Source organism: Somniosus microcephalus, chromosome 2, assembly GCF_052327205.1.
Source record: "Somniosus microcephalus isolate GS21.2 chromosome 2, FLI_Smic_1.0, whole genome shotgun sequence".
NCBI lineage: Eukaryota > Metazoa > Chordata > Chondrichthyes > Squaliformes > Somniosidae > Somniosus > Somniosus microcephalus.
Window position 1 is genome coordinate 273,722,042 of NC_140988.1, and position 25,465 is coordinate 273,747,506.

Sequence of the window (25,465 nt, forward strand, 5' to 3'; positions counted from 1 at the left end):
ATCCAGAAAGGACCAGGAAGCCTCCCCAAAGACTGAATTTATAAATAGACTATTTTCAGTTAATGTTGCATGTTAAAAGTGTTAATTGTAATTAGTTGATATTTAGTTGTTAAATGAATGTTACGGTACTGTTAATCTAAAAGGGGAGGAATTGTAGTGTATGTACCTTTAAGGGGAGAACTACTTTTTACAGCTCCTGTATAATGTAGTACCGGCAGTGACCACACCTGTATATAAACCCTGAGTAGGGATCTGTAGAGTTAGTTTTAGAGTCACCCTCATCCAGTAAACACCTGTTGATTGTTCCCTGCAGTCTCTTGTCTAAGTATTGAAGGACACACAACATCAAGATACATGGATCTAACAGCAGTGGAGGTCAATTCATTAAATATATTCAAGGAGTTAGATATATTTCTTAAGGCTAAAGGGATCAAGGGGTATGGGGAGAAGGCAGGGACAGCGTACTGAATTTGGATGATCAGCCATGATCGCATTGAATGGCGGAGCAGGCTCGAGGGGCCAAATGGCCTACTCCTGCTCCTATCTTCTATGTTTCTATGTTACCAGCTTTTCAATGGCCTAACCAACAATCTTTCAAGGGACCCGCTGCCGGCTGCTCCTGGAGAGGCCAGGAATGTTTTGGGGGGAATTTCTCTAGGGTTAGGAGGAGCAAGAATGCTTTTCCTGGATCCACAAAGATAGTGGCCCTTTGCTGGTCATTGGGTACCACCCCTCCGCAATGTGCCTCCCTACTTTTACTACTTACTTCTGGCTCAGCTTGCCCATGAAGTCACAAGATTTCCCGTCACCCGCCGTAGTGAGCTGCCCGCTCGTGTTCATTGAGCACACGGCAGCTTGCCAAAATGATGCTGATGAGGCCTGAACCTGAAAATGGTTCGGGCCTGCTAATGTTGGCTTAGGGTGGTCGGCACGGTCACTCCACCAACTTCACGCCCGTTTTGAGCAGAAGTTAAAAATCGCCCCCATTGCACCATGGGATTTGAACTGAAAAAATATTGGGCTTGAAAATGTGAATTTGGGCTCATCTCAGTGTAAATACTGGGAAACTTCTCCAGGAAATTATTGCCGATGACCCCGGCAGATTTTTCAGGGTCAGGGGGTATTTCCCTCGGTTGTCTCCCAATTGCCTGCCTCTAGAGGCGCATCTCGGGCATCTGCCATTCTAAAGATGCTGGAAAGTGCAGAGGATATGCCTGGGCTGGGGGAATTTTGTTCCCGTGCAGAAATCATTTACAGCTGCCCCAGTGGCCATTTTGTAAGGGGTCCGTAGTTAAAAAAATTTCAGCCCCTTTTTATCCATCGGGGTTTCAGGTCCCAATCTCGGCCTGGATCCCGAGGTGGGCCCCACTTCTACCCCCCCAGAGTGTAGGTACAATAGGTCTGATCAGGTGTATCTCCACTAACCATATCTTGGATCTCACTGAAGGTCCAGGATGCAGGAACTCCTGAAATAGGAAGTCTTCACACCCTTATGATGGAGGCTATGTTTGGGATGAGCAGAGACTCCATCCCCAACAGCCCATCCTGGATTCTGTGTATCCGGGTCCTGGCCTAGTTTCTGACTGTTCTGGCACACTTCTGCTGAAGCAGGAGTACGCCAGAAGGGCTATGGATTTTTGTGGCTATCAAGTTTAATTTCACTGAATATTGTGGATAAATAACATACCTTGTGTTTATTATATACTTATCTTACACAATACTTACAGTGTTCCCATTTTCTAGGGCATGAGAGTACGGTGCCTGATGGTAGTCTATCGACAGCAAAAGAGTATTTATTAGGATGCAGATAGTAATCACCCCTTCAAAAATCGGGTGTGAAACAATTATCAGTAGAAAATCCTGCAGTCTTAGAAATCTTGGGCAACAGGTCCAAGAACAAAACTTTTGCCTCAATCTTTTTTTGAAGGAATAACATTTTGAGTTCTTTTGTTCTTCAGTTTCTTCCGCTTCATCTGCAGGAAAAGCATAAAATATTAGAAAGTGAAAACATTAGCACTTGCCTAGCACTCAGAATCAATATTATTAAGTAAGCAGGTTTATACTCATGTGCAGTATTCATTTAAATTAAGGCAAAAATATATATGACCAACAGTATTGACCTATTTGAATACAGCATCTTAATTTCATCAAGGTGAACTTGCATTGCTTGATGAAAAGTCATCAAACATGGTCTGTTTCCCTCTCCACAGATGCTGCCTGACCTGCTGAGTGTTTCCAGCATTTTCTGTTCTTATTTCAGATTTCCAACATCTGCAATATTTTGCTTTTGCTCTGCATTAGGTCTTGTTAAAACAATGAGGCTGATTCTCCTGGTCTTTACCCCTAGGGATTGCTTGTTTCCGGTTAAGAAAAAGGGGGTCGAGGCCCTTTCACAGGCCCCTGCCACCAACAGTTGCAGGCCCATCACAGAGATGTAAATGAGATGGGAAGAAGTATTCCTGGAATTCAGTCTCATTTTCCTTCACATTGGCCCATAGTGTGCTCCAGTGGAGAGGTGACCAAAGAAACCAGGCAATGGGTCCTTGGGGCAGCCCAAAGATTGAACAGGCAAATTGTCTTTTCAATGGTTTCCAACCCTCCCGGGTGATTGTTAGGTCTTGAAGTCTCCGGTTGCATTTCCATTTCCTTTTCCCTTTGCTGGTGCTAGGCTCTGCCTTGGTCAGACCTGTGCTGGGATTCGATGTTAATAGCCCAAGATAGGAAATAGTGCATTGTGGATGTGTTGCAGCTGTCCTGCGCCAGTGTAGAGGGGACCAGGAACATCAGTTTTTTTTTTTTAAAGTCCCCATTTTTAGCTAACATTTGAAATAAAATAGATTGTCCTCACTAGAATAAAAATTGTAGTCCAGTTACTTACTTTGTATTCTGTCTATACCATCAGCTTTTAAAACATAACAAGCAATTTATTTCTTCTAGGTGACTTTTCTGTTCACCAAGACGAGAGATGCAAGTGTTGAGAATTGAAAAATCTTCCACTTTTTAAGAACTTATTGTTGCTGCTCAGCACTCGCACATCAGATTGTAACTCTGTTTGACCAAATATATTTGCCTCAACCACAATCGAAGTTCACTCCTTATTCCACAAGGGTGACATTTCCAATTGGCCCATGAGCCGGACGGGTTGCACCTGAACCAGAGCGGGACAAATATCCTTGCGGGGAGGTTTCCTAGCACTGTTCAGGGGGGTTTAAACTAAAATGGCAGGGGGTTGGGAACCTGAGCAGGGAGACAGAGGAAAGGGAAACAGGATAAAAAGCAAAAGATAGGAAGGAGAAAAACAAAAGTGGCAGTCAGAGAAATCAACGGTTTAAATCAAATGTGGCCACAGTAAATAATAATTCTAATAGGTCTAAGAGCGTTAAAAAAACAAGCCTGAAGGCTTTGTGTCTTAATGCGAGGAGCATTTGTAATAAGGTGGATGAATTGGCTGCACAAATAGAGGTAAACGAATATGATTTGGTTGGGATTATGGAAACGTGGCTCAAGGATGGCCAAGACTGGGAACTCAACATCCAGGGGTATTCGATATTCAGGAAAGATAGGCAAAAAGGAAAGGGAGGTGGGGTAGCATTACTGGTTAAAGAAGGGATTAATACAATTGTAATGAAGGATATTAGCTCTGATGATGTGGAATCTGTATGGGTAGAATTGAGAAATACTAAGGGGAAAAAAACATTAGTGGGAGTGGTATATAGACCTCCAAACAGTAAGGCGGAGGTTGGGGATGGCATTAAAAGGGAAATTAAAGAAGCGTGCAATAAGGGCACAGTAGTCATCATGGGTGACTTTAATCTACATGTAGATTGGGCCAACCAAATTAGTAACAATACTGTGGAGGAGGAATTCCTGGAGTGTTTACGGGATGGTTTTCTGGACCAATATGTCGAGGAACCAACCAGAGATCAGGCCATCTTAGACTGGGTATTATGTAACGAAAAAGGATTAATTAGCAATCTTGTTGTACGAGGCCCCTTGTGTCGGAGCGATCATAATATGATCGAATTCTTCATTAAGATGGAGAATGAAGTAGTTGACTCAGAGACAAGGGTCCTCAATTTAAATAAAGGAAACTACGATGGTCTGAGGAGCAAGTTGGGTAGGATTGATTGGGGAATGGCACTCAAAGGGCTGACGGTGGATAGGCAATGGCAAACATTCAAACACCGAATGGATGAGCTACAGAATTTGTTCATCCCAGTTTGGCATAAAAATAAAACAAAAAAGGTGACTCAACCATGGCTAACAAGGGAAATTAGGGATAGCATAAGATCCAAGGAGAGGACATATAAATTGGCCAGAAAAAGCAATAATCCTGAGGATTGGGAGCAGTTTAGGAGTCAACAAAGGAGGACAAAGGGATTAATTAAGAAGGGGAAAATAGAATATGAGAGTAAGCTTGCAGGGAACATAAAAACTGACTGTAAAAGCTTTTATAGATATGTGAAGAGAAAAAGATTGGTGAAGTCAAGCGTAGGTCCCTTGCAGTCAAAATCAGGGGAATTTATAATAGGAAAGAAGGAAATGGCAGACCAACTAAATACATACTTTGGTTCTGTCTTCACAAAGGAGGACACAAATAACCTCCCAGAGATGCCGGGGAACATAGGGTCTGATGAAAGGGAGGAACTGAAAGAAATCAATATTTGTAGGGAAATGGTGTTAGGAAAATTGATGGGACTGAAGGCCGATAAATCCCCAGGGCCTGATGGTCTACATCCCAGGGTACTTAAGGAAGTGGCCCTAGAGATAGCAGATGCATTGCTGGTCATCTTCCAGAACTCTATAGACTCTGGAACGGTACCCATGGATTGGAGGGTAGCTAATGTTACCCCACTATTCAAAAAAGGTGGTAGAGAAAAAGCGGGGAATTATAGACCGGTAAGCCTGACATCGGTAGTGGGGAAAATGCTAGAGTCCATTATAAAATATGTAATAACAGAGCACTTGGAAAGCAGTGACAGGATCGGACAAAGTCAACATGGATTTACAAAAGGTAAATCATGCTTGACTAATCTACTGGAATTTTTTGAGGATGTAACTGGTAAAATAGATAAGGGAGAACCAGTGGATGTGGTGTATTTGGACTTTCAGAAGGCTTTCGATAAGGTCCCACATAAGAGATTAGCGTGCAAAATTAAGGCACATGGGATTGGGGGCAAGGTATTGACTTGGATAGAGAACTGGTTGGCGGACAGAAAGCAAAGAGTTGGAATAAATGGGTCGTTTTCCGAGTGGCAGGCAGTGACTAGTGGGGTACCGCAAGGATCGGTCCTAGGACCCCAGCTGTTCACAATATATATTAATGATCTGGACGACGGAATTGGATGTAATATCTCCAAATTTGCAGCTGACACAAAGCTGGGTGGGAGGGTAAGCTGTGAGGAGAATGTCGTGAAACTCCAGTACGATTTGGACAGGTTGGGTGATTGGGCAGAAACATGGCAAATGCACTATAATGTGGATAAATGTGAGGTTATCCACTTTGGTGGCAAAAACAGGAAGGCAGATTATTATTTGAATGGCAATAGATTGGGAGAAGGGGAAGTGCAAAGAGACCTGGGTGTTATTGTGCACCAGTCGCTGAAGGTAAGCATGCAGGTGCAGCAGGCGGTTAAGAAAGCAAATGGTATGTTGGCCTTTGTAGCAAGAGGGTTCGAGTACAGGAACAAGGATGTCTTGCTACAGTTGTACAGGGCCTTGGTGAGGCCGCACCTTGAGTATTGTGTGCAGTTTTGGTCGCCTTACCTGAGGAAGGACGTTCTTGCCATGGAGGGAGTGCAGCGAAGATTCACCAGGCTGATACCTGGGATGGCAGGAATGACGTATGAGGAGAGATTGTGTCGATTGGGCTTATACTCATTGGAGTTTAGAAGATTGAGAGGGGATCTCATCGAAACCTATAAAATTCTGTCAGGCCTGGACAGACTAGATGCAGGAAGGATGTTTCTGATGGCCGGGGAGTCCAGAACCAGGGGTCATAGTCTAAGGATAAGGGGTAAGCCATTTAGGACTGAAATGAGGAGGAATTTCTTCACCCAGAGAGTGGTGAACCTGTGGAATTCACTACCACAGAGGGCGGTGGAGGCCAGTTCATTAAATATATTCAAGAAAGAGTTGGCTATATTTCTTAAGGCTAAAGGGATCAAGGGATATGGGGAGAAGGCAGGGTCAGGGTACTGAATTTGGATGATCAGCCATGATCTCATTGAGTGGCGGAGCAGGCTCGAAGGGCCGAATGGCCTACTCCTGCTCCTATCTTCTATGTATCCTTTTACCCTCTCAGAGTGAGTTTTAGGCCACAGATATTAGCAACTGGGCTTTAACTCCCAGTAATAAATGTGCTTGTTAAAAAAACCCAAATTTGATGTATATTTATCAGAAACGTATAAGTATACACACGGTTTTCTTACTTTTTCCAATTGATTTATGCTTGGGAACTGTTTCACAGGTGTAAGTTGCCTTAGAGTACTTTGTTCAAGTGGCCATTTTCCATGTGTATGACTAGACCCTAACCATGTGCGTAGGCTAGTTGACCATCAGGACAACACAGCCAGGTCAGTTCTTGTCCTCATCTGGCATTCACACTTGTCAGGAGGGACCACTGAATGATAAAGGAGGGGAACCATGGTTGATTTTTTTTTCCCTCCCTAGCCCTGGAAATAATTGCGCCATTTTCAGTGTTCCACCACCACAATCAACTAACTCAGCAAATGCCAGGGATTAAACCTGGGACCTTCCTTTTCTAAACGCCTCAGCAACATACCAGGCAGCAAATTTACACATTTATTCGGCCTGTATGATTTGCCCACTGAATTGTCTGGGGAGCCCAGGTATAGCGTAGAGAACTCAAAATCAAATGTCCAAATGGATCCACAATTAATGCTATAAAAACAGAAAATTCTGGAAATACTCAGCAGGTCAGGCAGCATCTGTAGAGAGAGAAACAGAATTAACATTTCAGGTCAATGACCTTTCATCAGAACCACAATTAGTGATGGCAGGATCTTTGAGCGACTGCCACCTTGCACAGGGCAGTGGGGAAAACTGTGCACAGCATAATGTAAAACCAGGTGAAACAACGATTTACTTGTACTTCTTGCAATCTAGTATACTGTATTCGCTGCTTACGATGTGGTCTCCTCTACATTGGGGAGACCAAACGCAGATTGGGTGACCGCTTTGCGGAACACCTCTGTTCAGTCCGTAAGGGTGACCCCGAGCTTCCGGTCGCCTGTCATTTTAATTCACCGCCCCATTCCCACTCGGACCTCACCGTCCTCGGCCTCTTGCATTGTTCCACAGAAGCTCACCGTAAACTCGAGGAACAGCACCTCATCTTTTGATTAGGCACTTTACAGCCTTCCGGACTCAATATCGAGTTCAACAATTTCAGATCATAACATCAGCCCCCATTACATTTTTACTTATATTTTTTATCCACACCTTTGTTTTGGCCCTTTCGCCCCCCCCTTTCTTTTTTTTTCTCTCTCCCACATGGCAGCTGTCTCCCATTCTGCCAGCACATTTCACACCTAATCTAGAGCCGTCTTTTGTCTCCACTAGTCCTATCACCATCTCGTCTCGTTTTGAATACCTCTTAATGTCTCTTCACTTCTCTTTTGTTCTCGCCCAGCCTGGCCTCTTAATCTATTTCATTTCCTGTGCTTCTTTAGTCTTGACAGAGAGTTCACCCGAAACGTTGACTCTATTTTCTCTCCACGGATGTTGCCTGGCCTGCTGAGTTTTTCCAGCATTTTCTGTTGTTATTTCGGATTTCTAGCATCTGCAGTATTTTGCTATCGTACAACATAATGTAGCTGGTCTGTTGTTTGCAACCAGCCCCACATTCCCCAACTCCGCTTCACGAAGATCATGTGTGATTGTTGAGTCTCTATTCCCCCTCTGTTTAAAATGAATCTTGAAGCCTGGAAACTTATCTCAGGCCATCAACAGAAAAGGTGGGCTGTCCAGGAATCAGAGGCTGGCAGCTCCCTGCCAGGTCACCTGACCCAAAAAATGAGACTATAGAAGTCTGGGAGAGCATGTCTGTGATCTCCCACTCTCACCCAAACAGCCTTAGGAACGGGTCCTCTCATGTTATGAGTTAACCATTTTGGCGTGGGGCTGCAGTGACATATAGGCCAAACTCGGCCAGTTTCCTTCCCTACAGGGCATTAGTAAACCAGTTGGGTTTTTAAGTCAATCCGACAACAGCAGAAGGCAGAGGGTGATGGTCGAAGGTTGTTTTTGTGACTGGAAGCCTGTGGCCAGTGGGGTACCACAGGGATCGGTGCTGGGTCCCTTGCTGTTTGTGGTCTACATTAATGACTTGGATATGAATGTAAAAGGTATGATCAGTAAGTTCGCAGATGATACAAAAATTGGTAGGGTGGTAAATAGCGAGGAGGGTAGCCTCAGTCTGCAGGACGATATAGATGGGTTGGTCAGATGGGCGGAACAGTGGCAAATGGAATTTAACCCGGAAAAGTGCGAGGTGATGCACTTTGGGGGGACTAACAAGGCAAGGGAATACACAATGAATGGTAAGACCCTAGGCAAGACGGAGGGTCAGAGGGATCTGAGTGTGCAAGTACACAGATCCCTGAAGGCGGCGGAACAGGTGGATAAGGTGGTAAAAAAGGCATATGGGATACTTGCCTTCATTAGCCGAGGCATTGAATATAAGAGCAAGGAGGTTATGATGGAGCTGTATAAAACACTGGTTAGGCCACAGCTGGAATACTGTGTGCAGTTCTGGTCGCCACACTACAGGAAGGATGTGATCGCGTTGGAGAGGGTGCAGAGGAGGTTCACCAGGATGTTACCAGGGCTGGAGCGCTTCAGCTATGAAGAGAGACTGGGCAGATTGGGTTTGTTTTCCTTGGAGCAGAGGAGGCTGAGGGGGGACATGATTGAGGTGTACAAAATTATGAGGGGCATAGATAGGATGGATGCTGAGGAGCTTTTTCCCTTAGTAGAGGGGTCAATAACTAGGGGGCATAGATTCAAGGTAAAGGGCGGGAGGTTTAGCGGGGATTTGAGAAAGAACTTTTTCACCTAGAGGGTGGTTGGAGTCTGGAACTCACTGCCTGAAAGGGTTGTGGAGGCAGGGACCCTCACAACATTTAAGAAGCATTTGGATGAGCACTTGAAATGCCATAGCATACAAGGCTACGGACCAAATGCTGGAATATGGGATTAGCTTAGACAGGGCTTGATGGCCGGCGCGGACACGATGGGCCGAAGGGCCTCTATCCGTGCTGTATAACTCTATGACTCTATGACTCTATTGATACCAACATTTTTTTATGTTTTATTCCCTCATTTTTAAAACTGAATTCAAATTTCCAAGCTGCTATGGTAGGATTTGAATGCAAGTTCAAATATGGATTATTACTCCAGACCGCTGGATTTCTAATCCCATAACATAACCACTACACTACCTTACCCCTGATTACAGACCATACTAGAGCTTTACTGATACTGATACTGAAGACTCATTTAGTTAAATTAGTCTTTTGCTCTTGTCAATACAGCAATCTGTCTGTTTAGTTGGGATGTATGGATTGGATAAAGGGGAAATTGATTGACAGTCCTGATGTACATGATCATGAATTGATGGTATATAGTTTTGTTAAGTTCTGTTTGTTGGTCATGACAGAGTAACTTATGGGTCTGCCCTTAAATGAGAAGATAATCTGTCACATGGAAACAATAACTTAGACAACAACTTCTGTTGCTGTTGTTGATTGTATAACTGGACAAACAGCCTGACTTACAACAGCTAGGCCAGCTGGTTTTTACATCTCTTCAAGTGTCTTCAAGATAAATTTAGGTTAAGAAATGTGGCCTTTTTTTAAAGTTTGCAGGATTTGGGCAATGCTGGCAAGGCCACATTTATTTCCCATCCCTGGTTGCCCTAATAGCGACTGTTTATAACTGGGTGGTTTGCTAGGCACTTCAGAGAGCATCAAGAGCTGACCATGTAGGGCGAGACTAGAGTTATATGTAGACCAGGAGGACATTAGTGAACCAGTTGATATTTTACAATACTCTTGGTGTGGAGATCCTGGTGTTGGACTGGGGTGGACAAATGTAAGAAGTCACACAACACCAGGTTATAGTCCAACAGTTTTATTTGAAATCACAAGCTTTCGGAGCGCTGCTCCTTCATCAGGTGAAGTGGAGAAATGCCTATAGACACAGCTTATATAGTCAGAGAATAATGCCAGATGATTACAGGTAATCTTTCTAACTGCCATTTATCACACCTCGGCAGAAAGATAATCACAGCAATCAAAGGTGTGAATGGTGTCCAAACAGGTCAGTCAGGAAAACATTACATCAAAGAACAATGAGGTGGGCTCACAAGGGGTAAAATGTTGCAGATGCTGGGGTCTGTATGAAAAACAAAAAACAGACAAAAAACATTTTCTTTGCTGGAAATCACAGCAGGTCCGGCCGCATCTGTGTAGAGAGAACAAGCCAACGACGACTCGAGTCTGGATGAGCCTACATCAGGTTGGGTTACATGTAGCGTGACATGAACCCAAGACCCCGGTTGAGGCCGTCCTCATGAGTGCGGAACTTGGCTATCAGTTTCTGCTCTACGATTTTGCGTTGTCATGTGTCTCGTTGTTGCAGTGTCTGCATGGTCTCGCCAATGTACCATGCTCCGGGGCATCCTTTCATGCAACATATGAGGTAGACAACGGTGGCCGAGTCACATGAGTATGTACCATGTACCTGGTGGGTGGTGTCCTCACGTGTGATGATAGTATCTGTGTTGATGATCTGGCATGTCTTGCAGAGGTTGCCGTGGCAGGGTTTTGTGGTGTTGTGGTTGCTGTTCTCCTGAAAGCTGGGTAATTTGCTGCGAACGATGGTCTGTTTGAGCTTAGGCGGCTGTTTGAGAGCGAATAGTGGAGGCGTGGGGATGGCCTTAGCGAGGTGTTCATCGTCATCGATGACATGTTGAAGGCTGTGAAGAACATGGCGTAGTTTCTCCGCTCCGGGGAAGTACTGGACGATGAAGGGTACTCTGTTAGTTGTGTCCCATGTTTGTCTTCTGAGGAGGTCTATGCGATTTTTCGCTGTGGCCCGTCGGAACTGTCGATCGACGAGTCAAGCGTCATATCCCATTCTTACGAGGGCGTCTTTCAGCGTCTGTAGGTGTCCATCGCGTTCCTCCTCATCTGAGCAGATCCTGTGTATTTGCAGGGCTTGTCCATAGGGGATGGCTTCTTAGAGTCATAGTCATAGAGTTTTACAGCACAGAAAGAGGCCCTTCGGCCCATCGTGTCTGCGCCGCCCATCCATCCCTGTCCAGTCTAATCCCATTTTCCAGCATTTGGTCCATAGCCTTGTATGCATTGGCATCCCAAGTGCTCATCCAAATGCTTCTTGAATGTTGTGAGGGTTCCTGCCTCTACCACCCTTTTGGGCATTGAGTTCCACATTCCAACCACCCTCTGGGTGAAAAAGTTCCTCCTCAAATCCCCTCTAAATCTCCTGCCCCTTACCCTGAATCTATGCCCCCTTGTTATTGACCCCCCTACTAAGGGGAAAAGTTCCTCTTTGTCTACCCTATCTATGCCCCTCATCATTTTGTATACCTCAATCAGGTCCCCCCTCAGCCTTCTTTGCTCCAAGGAAAACAACCCCAGCCTGTTTAGTCTTTCTTCATAGCTGAGGCGCTCCATCCCAGGTAACATCCTGGTGAATCTTCTCTGCACCCTCTCCAAAGCAATCACATCCTTCCTATAGTGAGGCGACCAGAACTGCACACAGTACTCCAGCTGTGGCCTCACCAGCGTTTTGTACAGCTCCATCATAACCTCCCTGCTCTTATATTCTATGCCTCGGCTAATGAAGGCAAGTATCCCATATGCCTTTTTAACCACCTTATCTACCTGTTCCGCTGCCTTCAGGGATCTATGTACATGTACACCAAGGTCCCTCTGACCCTCTGTACTTCCTAGGGTCCTACCACTCATTGTGTATTCCCTTGCCTTATTTGTCCGTCCAAAATGCATCACCTCGCACTTTTCAGGGTTAAATTCCATTTGCCACTTTTCCGCCCATCTGACCAACCCGTTTATATCGTCCTGTAGCCTGAGGCTTTCCTCCTCGCAATTGACCACCCCACCAATTTTCGTGTCATCTGCGAACTTGCTGATCATACCTTTTACATTCTCATCCAAATCATTTATGTAGATCACAAACAACAAGGGACCCAGCACCGATCCCTGAGGTACCCCACTGGACACAGGCTTCCAGTCACAAAAGCAACCTTCGACCATCATCCTCTGCCTCCTGCCACTCAGCCAGTTTAGGATCCAACGCGCCAAGGCACCCTGGATCCCATGGGCTCTTACCTTCTTGACCAGTCTCCTATGCGGGACTTTGTCAAAGGCTTTACTGAAGTCCATGTAAACCACATCCACAGCATTTCCCTCATCCACCCCCCTAGTCACCCCCTCGAAAAATTCAATCAGATTTGTCAGACATGATTTACCCTTGACAAAGCCATGCTGACTATCCCCGATTAATCCTTGCCTCTCCAAGTGGAGACTAATTTTGTCCCTCAGAATTTTTTCCAATAATTTCCCTACCACAGAGGTTAGGCTCACTGGCCTGTAATTCCCTGGTTTATCCCTGCTACCCTTCTTGTATAATGGTACTACATTAGCTGTTCTCCAGTCCTCTGGTACATCCCCTGTGGCCAGAGAGGTTCTGAAAATTTGTGTCAGAGCCCCTGCAATCTCCTCCTTTGCCTCCCACAGCAGCCTGGGATACATCTCGTCCGGGCCTGGGGATTTATCCACTTTTTGGCCTGCTAAAACCGCTAGCACCTCCTCCCTCTCGATGCTAATATGTTCAAGTATGTCACAGTCCCCTTGCCCGATTTCTATGTCTGCATCGTCTTTCTCCATAGTGAACACAGATGCAAAAAATTCATTTAAAACCCCGCCTACATCATCTGGCTCTACACACAGATTGCCACTTTGGTCCCTAATGGGCCCTACCCTTTCCCTGGTTATCCTCTTGCCCTTAATATACTTATAAAACATCTTAGGATTTTCCTTTATTTTGCTCGCCAGTGTTATTTCATGGCCCCTCCTCGCCCTCCTAATTTCTTTTTTAAGTATGCCCCTGCACTTTTTATACTCCTCTAGGGCTTCTTCCGTCTTTAGTCTTTTGTAACTGCCAAAAGCCCCCCTTTTATTTCTAATGCATTTTTGTATATCCCTTGTCATCCAAGGTTCCCTTTGCTTGTTGGTCCCACCCTTGACCTTTACAGGAACATGTTGGCGCTGTACTCTCTCTATTTCCCTTCTGAAAGTCTCCCACTGTTTTGATGTGGATTTTCCTATAAGTAGCTGCTCCCAGTCCACTTTGGCCAGATCCTGCCTTATCATATTAAAATCGGCCTTCCCCCAATTTAGAACCCTTATTTCCGGGCCGTCTTTGTCTTTTTCCATGACCACCTTAAATCTCACCGAATTATGGTCACTGTCGCCAAAATGCTCTCCTACTGATACTTCCACCACTTGCCCGGCTACATTCCCCAGAATTAGGTCCAGTACCGCCCCCTCTCTTGTAGGACTTTCTACATGTTGGCTCAAAAAGCTCTCCTGGATGCACTTTAAGAATTCTGCACCCTCTAAGCCTTTCACACTCTGACTATCCCAATTTATATTGGGGAAGTTGAAATCCCCCACTATTATTACCCTATTATTTTCGCACTTCTCTGAGATTTGCCTACATATCTGTTCCTCTATCTCCCCCTGACTGTTAGGGGGCCTATAGTACACTCCCAGCAAAGTGCTTGCCCCCTTTTTGTTTTTAAGTTCTACCCATATGGCCTCATTAGAGGAACCCGCTAATATATCGTCCCTCCTTACAGCAGTAATTGACTCCTTAATTAATATTGCAACACCCCCTCCCCTTTTACACCCCCCTCTGTCTCGCCTGAAGATTCTATACCCCGGAATATTGAGCTGCCAGTCCTGACCCTCCCTCAACCATGTCTCCGTGATAGCAACAATATCGTACTCCCATGTGTTCAACAACAACTTCAGTTCATCCACCTTATTTGCAAGACTCCTTGCATTAAAATAAATGCCTTCCAGCCCTGCCATATTCCCTTTTGCCTTCACATATTTGCTCTGCCTTCCCAGCTGACTTGTTTTTTCCTCTGTATGTGGCTGTAAATCACCCCCTACTATAGCTCCACTCTGTACCCCATCCCCCTGCCAAGTTAGTTTAAACCCCCCCCAGCAGTGCTAGCAAACCTCCCCGCAAGGATATTGGTTCCCATCTGGTTCAGGTGTAAACCGTCCGACTTGTACAAGTCCCACCTTTCCCAGAAGCAGACCCAGTGATCCAGGAAACTAAAGCCCTCCCCCCTTGCACCATCCCTTTAGCCACGCATTCATCTGTTCTATCTTCCTATTCCTATACCCACTAGCACGTGGCATGGGGAGTAATCCAGAGATTACAACCTTTGAGGTCCTGCTCTTTAATCCTTCACCTAGCTCCTTAAATTCTTGCTGCAGGACCTCATCCCTCTTTTTACCTATGTCGTTGGTACCAATGTGGACCACGACCTCTGGCTGTTCACCCTCCCCCTCCAGAATGCCCTGCAGCCGCTCAGTGATATCCTTGACCCTGGCACCAGGGAGGCAACAAACCATCCTGGATTCACGTCTACGGCCACAGAAACGCCTATCTGTTCCCCTTACTATAGAATCCCCTACCACTATTGCTCTCCCACTCTTTTCCCCCCCTTCCTGGGCAGCAGGAGCACCCCCAGTGCCAGCAAGTTGGCTGCTGCTGCCTTCCCCTGGTGAGTCATCCCCCCCAACAGTATCCAAAGCGGTATACTTGTTTGAGAGGGGAATGGTCACAGGGGTCTCCTGCACTACCTGCCTGCTTCTATTGCTCCGCCTGGTGGTCACCCATTTCCTGTCTTCCTGTGCAGCCCTTCCCTGCAGTGTGACCAACCCATGACCCTCTCAGCATCGTGAATGCTCAACAACCCATCCACCCGCAGCTCCAGTGCCTCAATGCGGTCTGCTAGTAGCTGCAGATGGATGCATCTCTGGCACACGTGGTCATCAGGGGCACCGGGGTCCCTGAATTCCCACATAGAGCAAGAGGAGCATATCACGGGGCTGGGCTCACCTGGCATGACCTTCCCTTTACTTAATTTAAATTAATTTACTACCACCAATTAAAAACGTGGTTAGGTTGGAAGCTGGAGAAGTGGAGCATCCTGAGGTTGTCCGTGGGCTTGCGGTAGAGTGAAGTGCTGAGGTGTCCGTCTTTGATGGAGATTCATGTGTCCAAGAATGAAACCGATTCTGAGGAGTAGTCCATGGTGAGTTTGATGGTGGGATGGAACTTGTTGATGTTATCGCTAAGGCCATCCCCACGCCTCCACTACTCGCCTTCAAACAGCTGCCTAACCTCAAACAGACCATCGTTCGCAGCAAATTACTCAGCTTTCAGGAGAACAGCGACCACGACACCACACAACCCTGCCACGGCAACCTCTGCAAGACATGCCAGATCATCAACATAGATACCATCATCACGCATGAGGACACCACCCACCAGGTACATGGTACATACTCATGTGACTCGGCCAACGTTGTCTACCTCATACGTTGCAGGAAAGGATGCCCTGGAGCATGATACATCGGCGAAACCATGCAGACACTGCGACAACGGATGAACGGACACCGCGCAACAATCGCCAGGCAGGGGTGTTCCCTCCCAGTCGGGGAACACTTCAGCAGTCAAGGACATTCAGCCTCCGATCTTCGGGTAAGCATTCTCCAAGGCGGCCTTCGAGACACACGACAACGCAAAATCGTAGAGCAGAAACTGATAGCCAAGTTCCGCACTCATGAGGACGGCCTCAACCAGGATCTTGGGTTCATGTCACGCTGCATGTAACCCCAGCTGATGTAGGCTCATCCAGCCTCGAGTCGTCGTTGGCTTGTTCTCTCTACACAGATGCGGCCGGACCTGCTGTGATTTCCAGCAAAGAAAATGTTTTTTTGTCTGTTTTTTGTTTTTCATACAGATCCCAGCATCTGCAACACTTGACCTCTTGTGACCCCACCTCATTGTTCTTTGATGTAATGTTTTCCTGACTGACCTGTTTGGACACCATTCACACCTTTGATTGCTGTGATTACCTCTCTGACGAGGTGTGATAAATGGCAGTTAGAAAGATTACCTGTAATCATCTGGCATTATTCTCTGACTATATAATCTGTGTCTATAGGCATCTCTCCACTTCACCTGATGAAGGAGCAGCGCTCCGAAAGCTTGTGATTTCAAATAAAACTGTTGGACTATAACCTGGTGTTGTGTGACTTCTTACATTTTTACAATACTCTGGCAGCTTTTGATGGACATATTTTCTGGTGTCAACCCACAAACTGCAAGATTTATTGATTTCAATTTAACAACTTGTGATGATGGAATTTGAGTTTCCTAATCCAGTACCATAACTACTAGGCTACCACCCCTAAATTCAAAGGCAAGGTCATTTCATTGTTGCCCCTGATGTTCATGAAAGTATTTAGCAGCTTGCTGTCATTCTAACCTTCTGACTGAGCAGTACTTAAAAAGCTTGATTTCAGAGTGAAATGTAGACACAGTAAGTGGCCATTGCTAAAACCAGTGCTAATGCCTGCAGTGTCTGTTTTACACTGACATGTGAAATGTATTTTCAAGTTAAAATATGTTTCTACATTCCATTTAGTCATGGAGTGAAATGTTTTCTCCAGTTTTGTGATCAACAATAAAGCTCTTATTTCAATTTCAGCAACTTCCAACATTGTTTATCCCAAACTTAAGTATTTCCAATATAGAGGCCAACTTAAGGGTTGTAGGTAGATGGGATAAGGGGGGAAAGTACTTCTATGCTTAGCAGCACAAATCGTACAAATGCCAATACTAATTAAGAACCAATTGATTTACAAATATACTGAAGTGAACTCACTGAGCTGTGAAATTTCTGTTGCCCATGATAGTACAGATTCCATAGAGTAACCCCGAGCCAGCTTTTTTCCACATTGACGAAACCTTTCTCTTGGATTAAGTTTACTGGCTTTTCCGTGCTAGAAAAGAATAATTCAACAAACATGATTATGTTTATAAAAGGCATAAATATACTTATTGGTAATCAATACCAGTAATAACATAGTGCATAACCAGCATCAAAATGGGCAAGTCGTGGTTTGTTAAAGTTTTGTTTTCAGTGCTCTCAGCATGGAGTTTTGCAAGCCAGGGGCACATAGCAGAATTTGGGCATGTATTCCTCCCCCACCTCACCCATGATGATATGCGCCCCAGCATGCAAAGCTCTGCACTGGGAGTGCTGAAGATGAAAATCTAACTCGCATGTAAATTCAAAACTCTGTTGGTTCTAAAAATTTAATTAAACGACAATTGAACATCCAACATAATAATTGAAGCCTGCATTTATAAACAATGATGCTGATGTCAGTCTAATGCATTGGAGCTGCAACATGGAATGATGGGATAGGTTTTTAACTGCTTTCCCCTTGTGGTAAGTTCATTGGGCTAAAAATTTGGGCAGTTTGCGTCACCCGGTAACGCCATGAAATGTTGAAAAAACGGCGGCTGGCACTCTTCCATCAGCTGGTGGCAGATCCCGCGGTAGGCGCCATTTTGCAAGGGCCAGCAGTACTGCCAGTAAATTCGATCGCTGGAGGGATTTAAATCAACAAGATTGTGACGTCAGTGAGTGTACAACGCTCACTTGATGCCTGATCTGCAGCATTGGCTAAACAATGACAGGAATAGCAGGCGTTCAACAGCAGGAAGGAGGCTCCAGCAGTGATATTTAAAGGATCATCAGTAATTAGTTGCACCTGACATGGTTATGCAGTTTGACTGGGTCTGTGCTACTTTCTGCAACTCCAACAACTTTCTTTAATTCTTACAAGGTTCTAAAGTAACAGGGAGTGTTGTTGCAAGTGGAGAACGCCTTCATTATTTTTTAAAGGCCTCTGCTCACAACACTTGCTCACAGTCATGGGGGCTGTTGTGGCAGTCGACTTCGCGCTCCTGGATCTACGGTAGAGGGAGCAGAGGCAGAAAGGAATATGGGAACACGCGCACAGAGGGAGGAGGAGGAGGGCCATGAGGGCTCTCAACAGGAGGCCTTACCCATCTGGAGTTTTCCGACAGCTATTCTCCTCCCACCAGTTAAGCGAGGAGCAGTGTCTTAGGAGGCTATGCGTCACCAAGGAGGTGGTCACAGAACTCTGCCACCTCCTGCAACCAGACCTGCAGCCTCAGAGCAGGGTGACCATGGGTCTCCCAGTGGCAGTCAAGGTCAATTTCTTCGCCAGCGGATCCTACCAGTCTGCAGCAGGAGACATAGCTAACATCTCAGTTCACCGTCCATCGCTGCATCTGGGAGGTCACTGAGGCTCTGTACTCCAGGAGAAGGGACTACATTGGCGTCTCTTTCAGTAGAGAGAAGCAGGTCGAGCGTGCATGTGGCTTTGCCAGGATAGCGGGCATCCCCATGGTGCTGGGCACCATCGACTGTACACACGTGGCTTTGCGGGTGCCGCATAAAAACCCTGAGATCTTTCGTAACCGCAAAGGCTACCACTCACTTAATATGCAGTTGCTGTGCGACCACGCACAGCGAATCCTCAATGTCAGTGCCCACTATCCTGGCAGCAGCCATGGTGCATTCATCCTGCGGCAGTCCGGTTGCCAGCAATCTTCCAGCCACCACAGAAAACTCGAGGGTGGCTGCTCAGAGACAAGGGCTATCCATTCTGCACCTGGCTCAGGACTCCCCTCCGCACCCCCAACACTCATGCCTAGCACTCATATAATGAGAGTCATGCTTCTACCAGGAACATCATCGAGCAGACCATTGGGCTACTGAAGCAACGGTTTTGCTGCCTTGACTGCTCGGGGAGGAGCCCTCCAGTACTCGGTGGAGCAGGTGTCCCATTTTGTGGTGGTCTGCTGCATGCTTCACAACTTGGCCATCATGAGGGTGCAGCCCTTGCCACCAGGGATTATGGAACCACCTCAGGAGGAGAACGAGGGAGAGGGGGACGAGGAGGAGGAGCAGGAGGACGATGAGCAAGAGGATGAGGAACAAGAGGACGAGGAGCAAGAGGACGAGGAGCAAGAGGACGAGGAGGGAGGGAGGCAGCCAATCGTCCATCTGGATGGGCTGTCCAAGAACGGTTCATCAGATTCTGATTCAAATGAATTAAACCCCAGATTCCCGTTGCTCACCGCAGTCCCATTATACCATCCCTTTCTCACAGAATATCACAGCATCCTCCTGGGCACAAAGCTGAAATTAGAGACACCACAAAAGATTCCAAACAAAATTAATAAATTGATCAATAATCAAATCACACATATTTACATTAATACTATTAACTAATTACCCTTGTGCAATCCCTTAGTGTCTGTCTTTCGTATGGCTTTTCCTAACCTAGTGCTCCTACAAAGTGCTTCCCCAGTGGCTGCAGCATGGCTGTTGGAAGGCTGCTGAGTTACCGAGGGCGAGACTTGCAGGACGACCTCGAGCAGCTCTGGACCTAAAAGACCCAGATGTAGACTGCACCACCTCGGCCTGGGCAGCAATAGTCTGGGCTGGTTGGCTGACAGGCAGCGGCTAGGGCATTGGTGGATTGGCAGTGGTGGGAACAAGAATGGTGTCATCTTGACAGAGGACAGCAGGGTCCTGCTCCACTGACCTACTGCCACTCACCCGGGGCAGCGCCTCAGCATTCCTAGCAATCTGTTGGAGCACCCTGCAAGCCCCGGTCGACGGTGGTAAACCCAGCCACAATGGCAGCAGTCAGAGCTTGGGTGGCTTCAAGATGAGACTGCAGGACAGTAATCTGAGTGTGGGTGGCGTCACGCTGAGACTGCATGACAGCTATCTGAGTTTCGATGGTACCAAGCAGAGACTGCATGAGAACAGTCTGAGCTTCTGCTGCTGCAGTAAGACATTGAGTCGCTTCCGCCTGTGCTACAAAGGAAGCTGCGACATCACCCATTATGCGCACCATCACGTCTGGGTCACCAACGTCTCTTTGGGAGTGTACCATCATTTCCAGGCTGGAAATCCTGGGCTCCATGCTCTGCACAGAGCCCTGTGCAATGTTGGAGGTGGACTCCTCCACACTCCTTGACATTGCCGAGAGGCTCTCTGGCAGCCTTGCCATTGCACCAATCATTTCTGTGTGCTTGCCCATCACCCTTCTTCTAAAGGCCTCCCCATCGAGGTCCTCATCGGAGTCCTGTGCAGCAGAACTCACCCTCCGGGGAGCTTGCCCCTGAGCTACCCTTTCCCCCTGGTCTTGCTGCAGCCCACTCGTGCCCGGTGCCTCACCCTGTGCAGGTCTTGCTTCTACACTAGCCTCTAAAGTTCGCGTAGTGCCAGTTTCTGAGCTGGTGCCTGAGGGTGAGACATGCTGTGACGCGGTGTCTTCTTCCTCCTCCTCCTCTTCTTTTTCTCCCCCCTTGCTCTCTGCGGTGACCTCGGGGACAGGCTGCTCGGATGCTTATTGATTATCTGAAAGCAGAAAGGCACAAAAGTTGGATCCTGGTGAGGGAGGGTAGGGGAAGCCAGAAATGCATGCATAACAGCAAAAGTAGCTTGAAAGTGAGAAATGATTTTGGGCTGAGGGGGAAGTGGCATGTGAGAAGAAGGATTAGGAATGAACATACCGTTGTTGTTCCCAAGAGGTTCAAGCTTGCTAATTGCCACGGCATCGACGATGTGGCGCCCAATTGTCTGGAATACTCACTCCTCCAGCTGGCTTAGTTCTTGCATGTCCGCCGGGCCCCGCCTGTCTGTTGCTGCTCGTGGTGATTATGTGCCAGCTTGGCCTGAAAGAGAAAGAGAAATGTTGAGTGAGTTTCGTGCAATGTGTTTGGGTGAAGTGCCTGCCATAGTTGAATAGCTGTCAGTATATGCAGGTGAGAGATGTGGGTGAGTGTTGCAGCAGTGGTAAGGTTGTGAGAGTGAAGTGAAGCTCTGATTATGAGGTGTGAGTGGTGATAGGTAGAGATTGTTGATAGGTGAGTGTTGGGGGTGTGGTACATTGAGCAGTGTGTGAGACTTGTGGTGCAGATGGTGGAATATGGCATTTGCTGAAGTCTTCACTCACCTTGACCACCCATGTGAGGTCATTAAACTTCTTCCTGCACTGGGTGGGGGTCCTTGGGACCACGGTGCTGACCGTGACATGGTCCACAATCTCCTGCCACATGGTTCGGAATGTATAGGGCGAGAGCGTCCTGCCAGTTTGTGGGTATAGGACCGCCTGCCTCCTCTCCACCGCGAATACCAATGCCACTAGAGCTTCATCTTAAAACCTCCAGGCTTTCTCCTTTGGTCAATGGTCAGCCATCATGATTTCTGAAGTAGTCTTGCTTCTCCTTCATCACCTTCTTATAGCTGTTGGGGCAACTGCAAACCCAACCACCCTGACAATGAGGTGCTGCAGCATTAATGCACCTCTTTAAGTAGTGGAAAAAGCCTGTGACAAACATGACTGAATTAGACTAGCCCCGATATTGGTGCACTTGTTGAGCGTTATGCCAATGAGCATCAGTTTTAGTGCCGAAATCATGACAACAATCATGTTAATGAAGAGTGAGCACGGATTTTGCGTGCTACCTAGACTATTTTCAGGTGGCGCAGCTTAACCTCATTTGGTCTTAACACTGCCCACTTCGCGGCTATATCCAATTTTTAGCCCTTAATCTCTTCCTCGCCGTTAGGAAGAGGTGCCAAACAAAGGCCAAGCGCTTCCGCACAGGCACCATGAGACATTCATGCAAAGCTGCAAAGGCCAAGGGGCAGTTCACCTACCCACCCTTCCAACAAAGTATGATGTATAATACAGCAAGACCTAAAAGAAGAGCGAATATATGCATTACTTTAGCAAAAGGGAACCGTTTTAAAGCAAAAGATAACTCTATGAGAAAGTACAGGTATCAACACTGACAGGTACTTACCAACAGGTTTTCTCTTCTTCAATTAAAATTTTTTTTTTTTTTTAGTTTAGGATAAATCTAATTTGCAGGGGTCAACTATCAGCCTCCACTTCCGTTATCCTGCGTGGAACAGTACCATTGGATGGTGTCAGCCAAGGGGAATCTATTGTGGCTTTTACCAGTTCTTTAGAGTTCCCATTTTCCCCAAATCTCCACTGATAACGGGCCAATATTCCCCTGTGGAATTGGCCTCTAGGAGACTCTGAAAGGGATACCTTCTGTTCTGTAAAAAGACACCGGTGTTCAACTTAATGGAGCAGTGTACGTGGGGCCCACGGGGGATTCCATGCTGTGGTCATGGCCCAGAACACCCCAGGAGATTACAGTCTGCAGTATTAAATTGACTCTCTGACAGTCACCTATACTTGTTAGCTGGTCTTGCCACTTTTGTTTACCAGCACCACATTTTGCTCTAGCCCCTCACCAGCTGGTGCCCAAGATGACTTATTTAAATGACCTGACTCCACTTTGATATCAGAAACTCCAGCCGGGTCAGGCTCTCTTTGCACATTGTGATCCCATTCCTCCACAGTTACAGAGGCAGAGCAAGAGCATGGATATTCAGGTCTAATGTATTATCCGTCTGTTAAAGTTTAGGAGTGCCTTTTTAAAGCTATGAAGTCTAATTACTGTTAAAGAAACACTGTGTGCATTCATACAGAGGTCAATTAAGAGGCTACAAATATTCTGGCTCCAGCGCCTTGTGTTGCTGGAAAGTTCCTTTTTTTTAAATACATTTTTTGAAATATGATACAGAAATTTGAGTGTGACATTTGAAGTGTGAGGGACAGAAAAACAGAGTTGTGATGGACAGGGAATGTATGCTAGATAAACCATTTTTATAATATTACTAGCTGATATCCTGAGGTATTGCTCGGAGATTTTAGAAAAATGGGGTGTTACACAAATGGCACTATCAGAGACATTGATTGATAAACATTGGGTGATGCCCTGGGATCACTAGGACCAAGACCGCCTACTTCCACTTTCGTAGCATCGCCCATCCCCACCCCAGTTTCAGCTTACCATCATCCATTCATTTGTCTCCCACCTTGCACCCTCCGTAAACTTGAGCTCATCCAAAACTCTGCTGCCCGTATTCTAACTCACACCAAGTCCTGTTCACCCATCACCCCTGTGCTCGCTGAGATACATTGGCTCCCGATCTGGCAATGACTCGATTTAAAAATTCATCCTGGTTTTCAAATCCCTCCATGGCCTCACCCCTCCATATCTCTGTAACTTCGTCCAGTCCTACAATCCTCCAAGATCTCTGCGCTCCTCCAATTCTGGCTCCTTGCGTATCCACGATTTTCTTTGCTGCACCATTGGCTGCCGTGCTTCAGCTGCCGAGTCCCTATTTCTGGAATTCCCTTCCTATACCTCTCCGCCTCTCTACCTCTCTCTTCTCCTTTAAGAGGCTGCTTAAACAGAGAAACATAGAAGATAGGAGCAGGAGTAGGCCATTCGGCCCCTCGAGCCTGTTCCACCATTTAATGAGATCATGGCTGATCATCCAAATTCAGTACCCTGTCCCTGCTTTCTCCCCATATCCCTTGATCCCTTTAGCCTTAAGAAATATATCTAACTCCTTCTTGAATATATTTAATAAGTTGGCCTCAACTGCCTTCTGTGGTAGAGAATTTCACAGGTTCACCACTCTCTGGGTGAAGAAATTCCTCCTCATCTCAGTCTTAACATAGAAGATAGGAGCAGGAGTAGGCCATTCGGCCCCTCAAGCCTGCTCCGCCATTCAATGCGATCATGGCTGATCATCCAAATTCAGTACCCGGTCCCTGCTTTCTCCCCATACCCCTTGATCCCTTTAGCCTTAAGAAATATATCCCAATCTACCTTGAATATATTTAATGAACTGGCCTCCACCGCCTTCTGTGGTAGAGAGTTCCACAGGTTCACCACTCTCTGGGTGAAGAAATTCCTCCTCATTTCTGTCCTAAATGGCCTACCCTTAATCCTTAGACTATGACCCCTGGTTGGGGACTCCCCGACCATCGGGAACATCCTTCCTGCATCCAGTCTGTCCAGTCCTGTCAGAATTTTATAAGTTTCAATGAGATCCCCTCTCATTCTTCTAAACTCCAGTGAGTAGAAGCCCAATCGACCCAATCTCTCCTCATACGTCATTCCTGCCATCCCAGGTATTGGCCTGGTGAATCTTCGCTGAACTCCTTCCATGGCAAGAACATCCTTCCTCAGATAAGGCGACCAGAACTGCACACAATAATCAAGATGTGGTCTCACCAAGGCCCTGTACAGCTGCAGCAAGACATCCCTGTTCCTGTACTCAAACCCTCTCGCTACGAAGGCCAACATACCATTTGCCTTCTTAACCGCCTGCTGCACCTGCATGCTTACCTTCAGCGACTGGTGCACAAGGACACCCAGGTCTCGTTGCACTTCCCCTTCTCCCAATCTATTGCCATTCAGATAATAATCTGCCTTCCTGTTCTTGCCACTAAAGTGGATAACCTCACATTTATCCACATTATATTGCATCTGCCATGCTTCTGCCCAATCACACAACCTGTCCAAATCATCCTGGAGTTTCTCGGCATCCTCCTCATGCACACACGCCCACCCAACTTTGTGTCATCTGCAAATTTGGAGATATTACATCTAGTTCCCTTGTCTAGATCATTAATATATATCGTGAATAGCTGGGTTCCAAGGACCGATCCCTGCGGTACCCCACTAGTCACTGCCTGCCACTCGGAAAAAGACCCATTTATTCCAACTCTTTGCTTTCTGTCTGCCAACCAGTTCTCTATCCAAGTTATTACCTTGCCCCCAATCCCATGTGCCTTAACTTTACACGCTAATCTCTTATGTGGGACCTTATCGAAAGCCTTCTGAAAGTCCAAATACACCACATCCACTGGTTCTCCCTTATCTATTTTACCAGTTACATCCTCAAAAAATTCCAGTAGATTAGTCAAGCACGATTTACCTTTTGTAAATCCATGTTGACTTTGTCCGATCGTGTCACTGTTTTCCAAGTGCTCTGCTATTACATCTTTTATAATGGACTCTAGCATTTTCCCCACTCCCGATGTCAGGCTTACCGGTCTGTAATTCTCCGTTTTCTCTCTACCACCTTTTTTGAATAGTGGGGTAACATTAGCTACCCTCCAATTCATGGGTACTGTTCCAGATTCCATCAAATGTTGGAAGATGATCAGCAATGCATCTACTATTTCTAGGGCCACTTCCTTAAGTACCCTAGGATGTAGATTATCAGGCCCTGGGGATTTATCGGCCTTCAATCCCATCAATTTCCCTAACACCATTTCCCTACAAATACTGATTTCTTTCAGTTCCTCCC

General features: G+C 46.4%; 1 protein-coding gene across 1 annotated transcript in view; it reads right to left on the reverse strand.

Annotated features, from left to right (window-relative positions):
- Positions 1-1,558: 1,558 nt before the first annotated feature.
- LOC147123410 (sodium channel protein PaFPC1-like) overlaps positions 1,559-25,465 on the reverse strand; it is a 57,272-nt gene continuing 33,365 nt past the window's right edge. Inside the window, 2 exon segments of the mRNA XM_085972510.1 lie at positions 1,559-1,973; positions 17,045-17,162. Of these exon segments, the coding sequence (XP_085828636.1) occupies positions 1,573-1,973; positions 17,045-17,162 (519 nt within the window). The 3' untranslated portion in view covers positions 1,559-1,572.